Source organism: Rhineura floridana, chromosome 10, assembly GCF_030035675.1.
Source record: "Rhineura floridana isolate rRhiFlo1 chromosome 10, rRhiFlo1.hap2, whole genome shotgun sequence".
In the NCBI taxonomy this organism is placed as follows: domain Eukaryota; kingdom Metazoa; phylum Chordata; class Lepidosauria; order Squamata; family Rhineuridae; genus Rhineura; species Rhineura floridana.
In genome coordinates, this window is record NC_084489.1 from 21,358,679 (window position 1) to 21,373,236 (window position 14,558).

General features: G+C 39.8%; 1 protein-coding gene across 2 annotated transcripts in view; it reads left to right on the plus strand.

Annotated features, from left to right (window-relative positions):
• Positions 1–10,945, plus strand: part of LIMD1 (LIM domain containing 1) — a 64,238-nt gene extending 53,293 nt beyond the window's left edge. For both annotated transcript variants that reach the window (XM_061586852.1, XM_061586850.1), the window contains exons 5-9: positions 757–819; positions 1,886–2,016; positions 3,491–3,542; positions 7,018–7,086; positions 9,180–10,945. In XM_061586852.1, the coding sequence (XP_061442836.1) occupies positions 757–819; positions 1,886–2,016; positions 3,491–3,542; positions 7,018–7,086; positions 9,180–9,317 (453 nt within the window). In that variant the 3' untranslated portion in view covers positions 9,318–10,945. The remainder of the gene's footprint in view (positions 1–756; positions 820–1,885; positions 2,017–3,490; positions 3,543–7,017; positions 7,087–9,179) is intronic.
• Positions 10,946–14,558: the final 3,613 nt, after the last annotated feature.

Genomic DNA, 14,558 nt, shown 5'->3' on the forward strand with positions numbered 1-14,558 from the left:
GCCAGGAAGTATTTCATTAACTATAGATTCCTGTTTTGTCTGAACTGAGAAATCACTGTTAATGGCTTTGGAACAAGCCCAGGATCTTACCATGCTTTAAAGGTAGCTTAATAGCCTGGCTTGTTCTGAGCCTGTTAACAATCGTTTCTGCATTTGGAAGGAAAAGGAACACTGTTAATGGCAGGGGTGGTGGCCCAAAGGGGCCAGATCTTTTGAGTCTGTTTCACTGAGCCCCAGATCTCTTGACACTATCTCCTCCCGTCCCCATATATCTATATCCATCTATCTAGAAGCTTTGCTTACAGGTTGGCTGGGCATGCTGCAAAGCGAAGTGCCAGTGAGACTCCAGCTACCCAAAGTCTTAATTTGCATATTATTTGCAAACCAGCTCAGCGTTCATACAGATTTCAGTAATATTTTAACCAACCCAGTGAGTTAATGGGGGCCTGAGGCTGGAAGACAGTGGCTTGCCTAATGTATATGTTGCTAAAATGATATTTGAATTGGAGACAGTTCACTCCCTTTGCCATTTCATTACAGTAGCGCTTGGAAGATTTAAGAAATAATAATAAAGGAACGAAGGGAGCTTTTAAAGGAAGCAATAAACGCTGTTTTGGGGTTCATGTGCCCTGTGGCATTATATTGGCCATGCATCCTGTCAGCTGGTCTTATTTTAGTTAAAAAAGTAGAAAAATGCTGCTTATGCTTTTACTTTGCCTTGCTAAACGTTAAAGAAACTTTCTTTTCCAACTTCAGTATTCAGGCTTCCAGCAGTCAGCTGACAGGTGTTTCATATGTGGCCATTTGATCATGGACATGGTAAGTGACGTTACTGTGTGAAAAACACATGGAGAGAGAAATCTCCACAATTTTAGGTCAGTGCCCCAAATGAAAAAATAAAATGTGTACAGATACCACAATTCATTTTTTTGTGAAGTAAGATGTGGATGGGATACAGCAGCAAAATAAATGTCAAAACTTCATGTAAGTGATTGGAGGAAAATTAACTGTATACAATGGTGTGCTTTTACAGACGTTTATTTTTTGTGATCGTTTTTGTGTTTTTTAAAGGTAATCAGATGCTCATATCCAGTATTTGGATCTGTAAAACAGGATTATTTAGGAGACTGCTGATTTTGTTTCTTGCCATCTCTTGTGACTGCGCATGATTCTTAATTCTTCTTCCATAGTCTCTGCATAGAGCTCAAAGGATGGGGATGGCTTTGAGAATACAAACTTGGGCTGTCCTCTGATTAAAGAAATTTTAGTCAGTGAATCATACACATTTTAATCACTTAACCAATTAAATCTGCATGAATTTATATTCAAGAAAAATTATTCTGAAACAAAAAAAAGGATGCATTGTTTGTTAGATCAGTGGTGGGCAACCTACAACCCAGGTGCCACGTGCAGCTCCCAGCCTAATATGATGTGACTCCCAGCTATGGCCTGTAATGGAGATCAGCCCTTGAGGCAATAAAAAGAAAGGCTTGTAATGCTTATCTGAAAATAAGCTATTTTGTTGTCTCATCACTCTATTGTTACTTGGACCTTGCAGTCTTTTTTTCTCTGTCCTGGTTAAATTCACTCTCACTGCCTACACCTGTCTTTCCAGACTGTTTCAGGTGCATCACATTCTATCAGAATTATGATGATCGTAATTTGCTCTTTAACAGTCATTTCCTAACAAAATTACTCAAGTTGGTTCTAGGACTTCTGTCGTCACTGCATGGTTTTGTGAAGCGGCTCACCACTAAAGGAACAATTCACAAACTTCTTTATATTGTTGCAATTATGATATAGTCCATGAAGTCCTTTCCAATTGCTTCTGTATTTTTAAAAATGGAATGCTCATTCATAAGTATTTTTCTGACTCTTATTGCAGATTTTGCAAGCTCTGGGAAAGTCGTACCACCCCGGCTGCTTCCGTTGTGTGATCTGTAATGAATGTCTGGATGGAGTGCCATTCACGGTAGACAGTGAGAACAAAATCTACTGTGTCCGAGATTACCACAAGTAAGGGAGAAAACTAATTTATGGATAAATTTCCAAAAGTTGCAATCTAAACAGGCTTATATGTAAGGGCTGTTGAAATCAGTGTGACTTGTGTCCAAGTAAATGTGTATATATGCACACGGTGCTAGTGATGCTTGCTGATAAGGAGGGTGTATGAAGGACTAAAAATGCTTGCTACCTATATTTTCCTCTTCTTGTGGCTTTAGATGGACAGATTTCGGGCTTGTCAGATCTACTTTGCTTTTTACTAGAATCCCAAGAGCTAGCAACCAGAGCCAGGTGCAAAAAGATACACAGTTAAAAATTAGAATTAAAGAGCAGTGTGCCTCTAAGCATGTTATAATATAAGCCTAGGAATTTGTTTACAGAACTAGAACTGCTCATCGTCATTTCACACAAGAGGCTGCACCTGGTTAGTTTTCTTCATTTCAGCAACCTGATTTAAGTGGGAAAAGTAGTTTCGTTGTTGGGGTTTGAAGTCGGAAAACCTTTGCGAATCACTCCAGAGATTTCCCAGTAGATTCCAGTCTACCTTCTGCCCACTCCTGCTCTAGGAGCATCTCTATACCAGCGCCTTTCCATACTCCCAGTTTCACTAGAACTGGAGAAACATGAAGTAGGGCCTTAGTGTGGTGTGGGAGAATCCTGATGTGCAAACTGTTCTTGCTGCGCTGGCCCCAGACACTTTGTTTTATTTTTTAGCATATTTAAGCTGCAGTTCTGTGTTGCTACAATACTTGAAGCCATGTATAAAGTTTAAACTCTAAAGCAATAATAATTAAATACTGTCATTATGATGACAGAGCCAATAGTAGTAGTAGTAGTTGTTGGGCCAACGGGGAGGTTGTGGGGGGAGCAACCATATATAGCAGAGGGCTGTATCCAAAAGTGGTGAACCCTCTGCGGACCAGTTTGTTGGATTCCAATTTATCAGCCCAGCCAATGTTGCCAGTGGTCAGGGATGATGGGAGGTGTCATCCAACGATGTCTGGAGGGTCTCTGTGCCGGGGGGTGTGTGTCTTCAAACCAAAACCTATCTATGCTGGTTTCCTTTCAAAAGAACTATTAGGCTTGTCTGCCTAATTTACATACACAACAGAATGAGGTGGTAAAATACTGAGGTGTGGTAAGATTGGACTGTACCGTCTTAGACTGCAGATTGGATTGTGCCATTGTTGTATCCTACAAATAAAAACTAGAAAAGCAAAGAGAGAGGTCATGGTCTAGCTGTTCCCTACTGATATTTCACTAATATGATTTTTTTTTTTAAATGTAGGGGAACATTAAAAAATGTGACCCTTCACGACCCAGTCTACCACTGTTTCATTTTACTGCATGTGTGGACCCGATATTTATAACAGCTTTCTTCATGTCCTCAAAAAATTACATTTCTTAGAGAAGTCATGTCCATTAAAATGGTTTAAACTTGGATTCCCTATCACATTTATAACTTGCCTTTTTATTTTTTATTAAGGGTCTTAGCACCGAAATGTGCAGCATGTGGTCTTCCTATTCTGCCAAGTGAGGTGAGTGATTTTTATTTTGTGTGTCTCCCATTTGTCAATAATGCTACAGCCTTCAGTTATTTACAGTAGTCTGCTTCTAAACCCTGTGGTAAAGAACACCTGCCCCTGTATAGATCTGTAAGATCACTTAGACCATCTGGGGGAAATACTTGTGGCACACGCCCTACAGAATATCATAGGGTGGAGGCCTGAAAATAGGCATTTTCTGCTGTTGCCCCTGTACTGTGGAATGCCCTTCCCTCTGCCATACGTGAAGCAGCAACCATCAGTTGCTTCAGAAATCTTGTGAAGACGTGTCTCTTATTCCCCACACTTTTCTTGACCCATAAGATTGGACCCTGTTTTATGAATTGAATCCCTGCAATCTGTGTTTTTGGTTTTTTTTGCTTTTGTGCTGTTTTATTGGTTTTAGGTTGGCTGTTGCTTTTATATTGTATACAGTGTACACCACTTAGAAGTTTTTTTTAAAAAAAATTCAGTGGTTTAGAAATGCTTTTAAATAAATAAATATTTCCCTGTAAGTGGAATACCAGCACTCTAAAGACCTACAAGGCCTCTGTCCTGCTAAAGATAAGCAGGAACAGCTGCTAAAGAAAGTAATAGATTTGACCAGGACTCTTGTGGTACTTGAAAGACTAACAGATTTATTGAGGCATAAGGTTTTGTAGATGCATCTGATCCATCTCAATAACGCTATAAGTCTGTTAGCCTCAAGACTCTGTGTTGGCTTTGCTACAACAGACTTAACACGGCTGCTACTGCTCTGGAAAGGAACTTGATTAGTTATTGTTAACTGTTTCCTAGGTTTCAGTGGAATTTAGTTGGTTTAGGGCTCAAGGGTACAATGCAGCAGAAGTTGCTTAACTCCCATTGCAATCAGTGGAATTGCAGAGCATGGTTGCAGTTCTAAAATGTTAGGGGAACACTAGAGGGTAAAGCACATTGAATCCAGTGAGACTTGCTTTTGATTACACATGCTTAGGATCGTGCTAAAAGTCATGTTGATTTCAGTGGGACTTAGGTGCACCTAATACTACTTGGATTACACCCCAAATCTCCATGCTGTTCCTTCGCTGATTTTTTTGCCAGTCCTTGTAATAACAGTTTATGCGAAGCAAAACTTTGTACATATATTTGATTGCAGTGCACAATTTATTCTGGTTTCGAGGAAGAACTTTCTTTACAAGGACTGGCAAAAAAAATCAGAGAAGGAACAGCATGGAGATTTGGGGTGTAATCCGAGAGAAGAAAAGCAAAAGGAGATGGAAACATGGTTAGAACCCTAAATGCAAAAATACAGCGACTAGTACATACGGACAAAGAGAACTATTACAATAGTTATTGCATAGAAATAGGACAACAAAAAGGGTAGAACAGGAGCCCTATTCTAAAAGATAAGAGAAATTAAAGGGAAATTTAAACCAAGAGTAGGGATGTTGAATAATCAACAGAGGAACATACTGACTGACCAAGATGAAATAAAAGGAAGATGGAAGCAATACACTGAAGAACTCTATCAAAGAGATGCCAGGATGACATTCATTCACGGAGGAACCATATGATGAAGAACCAGAAATTTTAGAATGTGAGGTGAAAGCTGCTCTTAAAATACCTGGAAGATACAAATTACCAGGAACAGATGGCATACCAATAGAGTTGCTACAAGCTACTGAGACTGAATCTGTCCAAATTTTGACAAACATTTGTCAACAAATATGCAAAACTAAACAATGGCCCACAGACTGGAAGCGTTCAATATACATCCCAATTCCAAAGAAAGGGGATCTCAGGGAAGGCATTATCGAATTATTGCCTATGCTGAAGATTCTACAACAAAGGTTCTTACCGTATATGGAGCGAGAAATGCCAGACGTCCAAGCTGGATTTAGAAAGGGAAGAGGCACCAGAGATCATATTGCAAACATAGGTTGGATAATGGAATGGACCAAGGAATTTCAGAAGAAAATCACCCTGTGCGTTATAGATTACAGCAAAGCCTTTGATTGTGTACATCATGAAAAACTATGGAATGCTTTAAAAGAAATGGGGGTGCCACAGCATCTGATTGTCCTGATGTGTAACCTATACTCTGGACAATAGGCTACTATAAGGACAAAATATGGAAAAACCAATTGGTTCCCCATCAGAAAGGGTGTGAGACAGGGGTGTATTTTATCACCCTATTTGTTTAATCTATATGTAGAACATATCATATGGAAAGCAGGATTGGACCAAGATGAAGGAGGTGTGAAAACTGCAGGAATAAATATCAATAATTTAAGATATGCAGACGATACCATACTACTAGGAGAAACCAGTAATGATTTGAAACAAATGCTGATGAAAGTTAAAGAGGAAAGCACAAAAGCAGGAGTACAGTTGAACGTCAAGAAGACTAAAGTAATGACAACAGAAGATTTATGTAACTTTAAAGTTGACAACAAGGACACTGAACTTGTCAAGGATTATCAATTCTTTGGCACAGTCATTAACCAAAATGGAGACAATAGTCAAGAAATTGGAAGAGGGGTAGGACTGGGGAGGGCACTATGAGAGGACTAGAAAAGGTCCTCAAATGCAAAGATGTATCACTGAACACTAAAGTCAGGATCATTCAGACCATGGTATTCCCGATCTCTATGTATGGATGTGAAAGTTGGACAGTGAAAAAAACTGGATAAAAGAAAAACCAACTGATTTGAAATGTGGTGTTGGAGGAGAGCTTTGCGCATACCATGGACTGCGAAAAAGACAAATAATTGGATGTTAGAACAAATTAAACGAGAACTATCACTAGAAGTTAAAATGATGAAACCGAGGTTATCATACTTTGGACCCATCATGAGAAGACACGATTCACTAGAAAAGAAAATAATGCTGGGAAATACAGAAGGGAGTAGAAGAAGAAGACCAAACAAAAGATGGATTGATTCTATAAAGGAAGCCACAAGACCTGAACTTACAAGATCTGAACAGGGTGGTTCATGACTGATGCTCTTGGAGGTTGCTCATTCATAGCATCACCATGAGTCGTAATCAACTTGAAGGCACATAACAACATGAGTTTCCTTTGCACAGAACTTGGAATGTGTTGATCTTCCCACTTTTCTTTTTTGCTGTTTGCTGCCCTAAAATATGGGAACATTTCAAGTAATAGCATTGAAGAATGTTTAAATGCTAAGGGGTTTCTTCTATTAAATTTTACCTTAGCATAAGTTGATGTGGTCAGAAATTCTTTTTAGCATGTAGCCATTTGGTTTGTCTCACATAGGGAGGCTGTGAGGTTTGCACAACTCCTGCCTGTAGGATTTATTTATTTTAAAATAGTATTTGTTTTTTCTAGCAGCAGTGTAAATATGCTGGTTCATCCTTCACTTTGCTATAGGAAAGTTTCATGCGACCAAGAGCAATTCCATATTAGTCCACTTCAGTCCATCTCTGCTAGTAAAAACTTTCCCCTTGTGCTTTAATCCAGGGATCTGATGAGACGATTCGTGTTGTGTCAATGGACAAGGATTACCATGTGGAGTGTTACCGCTGTGAGGTAGGCCAGCTGTTCTTTATAGACATAATATAAAATATTGTTACAAAATTAAGCCAACTGTACCTAGCAAATGTGTAATATCTATAGCTTAAAACCATTGTTTCTTAACTCCTTGAGGATATCTAGCACTGAGATGTAGGCAGAGGCTTTCTAAAATGCACGGAGTGTTGTTTTTGCTGGCCAGTAAGATGCTAAGATCCAAAGAGCACTTTAAGATGTATGCAAGTGCTTTGGGTCACACACGAGCAGGCAGGGGTTGTCCTTTTTTGGTTGTATATTCTCTTTCTATATCGGAGACCATTTCCAAGTCCACTGTGTTCTGGGAGCAGCTTGTTGAGCAGTATTTTGGGGGAGGGGGGCTATGGTCAAAAGGCCAGCCTTGAAAGAGGTGGAACTTGCAATTTAGGCTGTGATCCTAATCATCTCTACACTCAAGGAAGACCCATTGAATTCAATAGGACTTACTCCCAGGTAAGTTGGGTTAAGATTGCAGCCTTAGTTTGTTGTTTAAAATGAAATGTTCCTTGGTCTCATGGTACCTAAAATCTCATGCCAGTCTCAGTGTGTACCAATTTTTCCATTTTCCTTTGTTTTTAGGTTTTTATCTGTGTTTTTCTAAGTTTGTATTGGTTTATGATGTTTTTATTTATTATTTGTACTTATGTCAAAATAACAAAACAGTAGCACAAAACAGCAGTGTTTTGCTTTCATTGTGTTTTAGTGTTGTTGATATTTTTATTGTACTGGGATCCATTTGGATTTTAAAAATAAAATAATAAAATGTCCCATTTGTTCAGCATCTCTAAGATCAACTAATCTGCTGCCTGTTTCTTCAGCACTCACTGCAATGGGCAGAAGTGGCAAGTTGTCATAAATCTGTCATATTGATAGAAGTGTTGATTCAGAGGATAACTTGGCCTCAAAAAAGTTTGATTCCAAACTTTTGTGGCCCTATCCAGTTTGTTTTGCATATTTTAAAGCCTTTGGGCACAACCCCCTAGTCTCGGTGCCCTACTGTAACCAATCCTATTGCCTATTCTTCCTCTCTTAAGTCCTGTATCCGCTTTATTCTCCTTGTTTTACTCTCTAGATTGTAGCCCCTTGGAGCAAGGACCTACCTTCTCATTCTGTGTTAAGTTCTATGTATGTGGATTATTATCATCATGAGAATGTGTTAATGCTTTCTCTAGCTGTGGGGGTAGCCAATGTAGTGACCTCCAGATATTGTTGGACTACAGCTCCCATCATCCCTGACCATCCCATGCTAGCTGGGACTGATGGGAGTTGCAGTCTGACAACATCTGGATGCACCATGTTGGCTACCCCAAGCTGGAGTATCATTTAAGACCACAAATGCAGCAGTTTGTCATCCATTTCCAGTTATTCGGAAGTGACAGCAGTAAATAAGGAGGCAGTTCTTCTCATATGAATAGGATACTTCCACAATGAAGTTTGGCTTCACATAGGGTTAATGTAGGTGATAGCAGCTTGGTGTTTCCTAGAGGCGCTATTGGTTCTAGCTTGACTAGCTCAAGTCAAACCATACATTAAAATTGCTCTGGCAGTGTCATAGATAAGGGATTGTCCCTGATAGCCACTTTGGCAGGCCTTTAAATAGGTTTGCCTTAGCTGCAGCTACGGTGTTACGAATCACCAAAATACTATCTAACCTAAACCTATGCCAAGTATTACCCTTGACATCAAGGATATTTGCCAAGGCACTACCTGCAGTTTTGGTGGTTATTGGATGAGCTAGCTTTCATTTTTCTCATGAAGGCAATATTTATTGTAATTATTTCCTAGTAATGGGAAATGTTTGGGTCTCTCTCCCCCCCCCCACCTACATTCACAATGGACACAGTAGATGGAAGAAAATACGCTTAGAAATAGCTAAGCCACTTGAATAAGGATTACGTCTTCCCTGGGTCTGGAACACCTTCTTATCATGTGACAGTATCCTGTGTGATGACAAATACGTTCATGTAGCAATTGTCATAATATGCATTGAGCCTCATTTTATATGTACAATTGTGGGACATCAGAGAGGTGACATGTACCCTAAATAGCAGTCCTGTCCCTTTTCTCTTTTGCAGGACTGTGGTATGGAACTCAATGATGAAGATGGGCATCGCTGTTACCCACTGGATGACCATTTGCTTTGTCATTCCTGCCATCTAAAACATATAGAGAAAGGCACAACTCCTGCAACTGCATACCGGCACCACTACTAGTCAGCGCTGCCAAAGTTCCCAGAAGCCTGCCAAAGGAATGGTTTTCCAGTTGTTTTTCAGGTGCTTATTTCCATCAGCTGGCACTTAGCAGCAAGAGGATGAAGGAAGAGGCTTTTTCTTGTCTTGTGCATTGTGTGCATGATTTTTGTTTTGTTTTGGACAAAACACACACAGTATTTGCCAGAGCAATTTGTGGCTCCTTATGTGCCTTTTTGCTAGGAGAAAATGGGGGTATCGTATGTACTCTTCTCAGTCATTTGGGAGCAGTCTTTCATAAGTAAAATAATGACAGAGTTCCCTATTGATCATACCCCCTGTAGTGACAGGAGTACATGATGAAACACAGATCTAGCCTGTATGTTCTGTTGTTTTCATTGTTTCCATATTCCCGTCATGGAAGCACGCTGTCCATGTCACCAGCCCGTCTTGGAGTTTCTTGCACCAAGAATCCATTGTGCCTCCTCTGGCATGGGAATAGACTGTCAGCATGTTCTGACTTTTTAGTGAGTGTGGTGACTGACACAATCATATTCTGATTTTACACTGTAAGAAGTTACCCTTCTCTTCCTCCTGTTGGACCCTTACCCCACCTACCAAGCTCTGAAAAAAACACAATTACAGAAAACAAGTATGTGGATGGGAGAGACTGGCCTGTTCTCATCATTTGTTTTAGAAACTCAGCCCTTCTACCTGTTCCCAGAGTTCAGCCACCAGCATTGTCCACTTGTGTAGTGGAGAAGGATCAAAATATCGCCAGGTTATTGCACAGCAGGAATGATAACAATCTTCTGTGCTGGTATTTGCCAATCCTCTGCATGTCAAATAAATAAGCTTTTCTGAGAGAGAGAAAGGAACAAATAAGCAGAGGAAAAGATAGGTAACATCAGCATGCAAAGTGACACTTTTATTTTGAAAAAATCTAAATTTCCTTTATTGTGACCAACTAAGATGGCAAAATATAGTGAGCAAAAGTCCACAGTGATTCTTCATCAGGCTGGATATTAAGTAAAGTGGCAGAGGGATGGGGAAAATGCTGGCTTGGTATTAAAGCCATAAGGTCTACATTGGTAAAAATTTAGTTTTTGTTGTGTAGTCTTAGAAGAGGTGTGGCTATGGGGGCTGGCATGAAGAGTGCCTGTACTTTAGAGCTTACTGCTACACCGCTGGCATTGCTGAGAAATAAATATAGGCACAAAGTAAGAGGGTTCATGTAGCATGCTGCCCTTTCATAACCCCATTCATTTGGAGCACTTGGAACAACACGAGTCTGGATTTTGTATGGGTACAGCTTTAGGATCTGTTCCACCAGCCACTAAGCAGACTCCCAAATAATCAGACATTACTTTCAATAATAGGATATTCTATGCTATCTCAGAAGCATAATTTAACACCTGTTTTTGTCTTTGTACTCTTACGCCTTAATTCATAACTTCTACAATTAAGTGTGAGTTTAATAAATTTGATATGGACTGTGGAATATTTGTGTACTTCTAATTCCTAATTTTTGAGACAAATTGAAGCGGATGTTAATTTAATGTTAATTTTAAAATGTTTACTGCAGAAGTCAATGAGTTCCATTATCACAGCACAACCCAAACTTATTGTGCCAATAAACTAGTTCTGCATCAGTTCTGAGGTGTGTGCTCAACTTTTGAGAGATCATTGCAAACAGTTTTTCCATTATGATAGCTGCTGTTATAGACAATTTGCCTCCAACTCTAGCTTCCTTAATGAGACTGCTAAACCTTCAGATTCCTTAATACTTGGTTTACTCCAAGGGTTTTGGTTAAACTATAAAGCCTGACTTGGCTCTATGTGCAAACTTATGTATCAACAGAACCACTCAAAGCAGCATTGAATGATAGAAACACCACCACAATGCTGTGCCATTGTTCAGTGGCAGCTGGTACCCACTGGACAGGGTGGTTATGGGGCATGGCCAAGTTGTTTCCTCCCCATCCTTTCCCCTTTCAAAGATACTGTGGACAATTTTACAAAGAGTTGTGTGTGTGCATTATGTGCCTGCAAGTCAATTACGACTTATGGTGACCCTATGAATTGGTGACCTCCAAGAGCATCTGTCATGCCCTGTTCAGATCTTGTAAGTTTAGGTCTGTGGCTTCCTTTATGGAATCAATCCATCTCTCCTTTAGCCTTCCTCTTTTTCTACTCCCAGCAGTATTGTCTTTTCTAGTGAATCATGTCTTTTTTTTTTTTTTTTCAATAATTTTTATTCAAATTTTCATAAAACATACAAGACGAAATCATAAAACATTCAAAGACAAAAAACAAAATCAAAAATAGTTAAACAAAAAAAAATAAAAATAAAAATAAAAATAAAAATAAAAAATAAAGAGTAAAATATTGACTTCCCATTTGTCAAAGATCAGATCAGTTATAAGTCTATAATATATAACAATCCTGTCTCTTAAGTCATATTATAAAATCACTTTCCTCCAATAGTTATCTTACTTAATCATCAAATCTCATAAACATTACTTTATTCTTTCCACAAAAAGTCAAAGAGAGGTTTCAATTCTTTAAGAAATATATCTATCAATTTTTTTTTCCAGATAAGCATATCAATTAATCCATCTCATTACTAATTATGATAATCTTATTGTCATAACCATAGTCAAAATAAACATTTCAATTAATCCATCACATCAGAATCTGTTAGGTTCAGTAATTTCAGTAGCCATTGTTCTATTATCCCTATTAGTTCCATTTTCCATCTTCCATCTTCAGTAGTCTTGTTAAGTCCAGTAATTTCAGTATCCAATCTTCCATTATCAGTATTCCATAATAATCTTGCTGTCAAAGCCATAGTCATATAGTAAGAGTCTGATGGGAATTACCTCTATCCCAAATATTTTCTTGCCATCCATTCTGAATAGGTTGCTGAAATACTGCTGTAAAATCATATCTCTGTTCTTTTTTTCAAAATACACTGGGTCATCTCTTGAAAGTTTTTCCATTGTCACATGGCTGCAGTTAATTCCATAGATTTTCTCTATATTGGGCTCCATCACATCATTCCAGTCCAGAAGATTATCCATGCCATTGATAACTTTATCTCTAGAATCTTCATTAATTTCTTCAGAGATAACATTGAGTTCCAAACAATAGATTTTATTTCTAAAGTCCATAGACTCCAAATCTTTTTCCTGTTCCACGTTTGTTCCAATCTCCGGGGTCTCCTCTCTCACAGGGACCCCTGTTCCAGACTCCAGGGTCTCCTCTCTCACAGGGACCCCTGTTCCAGTCTCCAGGGTCTCCTCTCTCACAAGGACCCCTATGTCTTTAATCTCCTGTGTCTCCAAACAATAGATTTTATTTCTAAAGTCCATAGACTCCAAATCTTTTTCCTGTTCCACGTTTGTTCCAATCTCCGGGGTCTCCTCTCTCACAGGGACCCCTTCCAGGGTCACCTCTCTCACAGGGACCCCTATATCTTTAATCTCCTGCGTCATTTTACTCAATTCAATTTTCAGCTCCTTACAACCCTGTCGCAGGTTTTGTTTCGTTATCTCAATCTCATCCATTATTTTCTGAAACATAGTTATTTCCAGATTCTCAGCCACTTTCTTAATTGCCATTTTAAAAGAAAAATATAGGAAAACCACTTCTTATTTCAGCAACAATTGGGTTAATACTCCAAACTTGGTGACATCACAGTATAAACAGAGCAGACAGCCTTATCTCTCCATAGTTAAGTAAACAAAATGCAGTTCCCAGGATCGAAACAATTACTGGCAGTTGTCAGGAAACAGATTCGTCAAAATAAAATAGACCAAAAAGAGAGTAGTCTCAGACAATATAATATTCTTCAAAATAAAAATCTGGAATAGAAATCCCTCTTCTGTGTATATCTTTAGAATGCAAATCCAGGACAGCTTTTTGCAACAAAAACAGAGATAAGCTATTAATTAGTGCGTAGCAGAGAGAAGTTATGGCTCCCCAGTGAGATGTCAAAAACCGATCAATCTGGCAAATCTCTTTTAAACAGCAACAATTTAAGTCAAGTAAAAGAAAAATATAGAAAGAAGGGTGCTTGCCTGTTAGTGCGTTCTCTCTTAGAAGATAAGATGAACGTTCGCTTTATCAGATAGAGCTTGCTGTTGAAAATCCGACCCACCTTCGTCGGCTGGACCTCGTCCCATAAATTAATGAGATCTGGTCGTCCCAACAAAAATAGGCTTTGAGGTTAATCTCTTCGTTTCTCCCTACCCGGGAGAAGTTTAATCAGTCAAAAAAAAAGAAAAAACTGACTGATATATCTGAATAAGCTTCTTTTGAGGCAGGAGCCCGTCTCAAAAGCAGGCACAGGCTAAGTCACCCTTCCCGGAAGTCGACTAGTGAATCATGTCTTTCATGTGGCGAAAGATGTGCTGTGAGGCTGATCAAGCCCTGGACCGTGGGCTGGATGAGGGCCAATAAACTTGAGTCTGAATCCTAGCAAGACGGAGGCGCTGTGGGTTGATGGTTCCTGAGTTCAGGTAATTGGTCAGTTGCCTGCTTTGGATGGGGTCGTACTCCCTCTGAAAGAGCAGGTCTGGAGCCTGGGGGTGCTCCTGGATCCATCTTTGTCGCTAGAGGCCCAGGTGACCTCCGTGGCTAGGAGTGCCTTTTACCAGCTTTGGCTGGTGAGACAGCTGCGGCCGTTTCTGGACCGGGATAGCCTGACCACTGTTGTTCACGCACTGGTAAGCTCCAGGCTGGATTACTGTAATGCACTCTATGTGGGGCTGCCCTTGAGGTTGGTCCGGAAGCTACAGCTGGTGCAAAATGCATCGGCGAGACTGCTCACTGGGGCAGGGTATCGCCAACATGTCACCCTACTGCTGAAAGAATTGCACTGGCTGTCCATTTGCTACTGGGCCAAGTTCAAGGTTCTAGTTTTGGTGTACAAAGCCCTATACAGCCTGGGACCAGGATACCTGAAAGACCGTCTTACCCCTTATCTACCCAGTCGATCACTGCGCTCTGCAGGTGAGGGCCTCCTGCAGATACCATCTTATCAGGAGGTTCGTTCTGCATGATATAGGAAACAGACCTTTAGTGTGGCGGCACCTACCCTGTGGAATTCTCGCCCTTTGAATATTAGGCAGGCATTATCTCTGCTATCTTTTCGGCGCCTTTTGAAGACTCCTCTTTGAACAAGCCTTTTAGGTTGAGACCTATCCCAGTCTGCCTCTGTGTTAGAATTGCTTAATATGTTTTTAAATAATGTTTTAACCC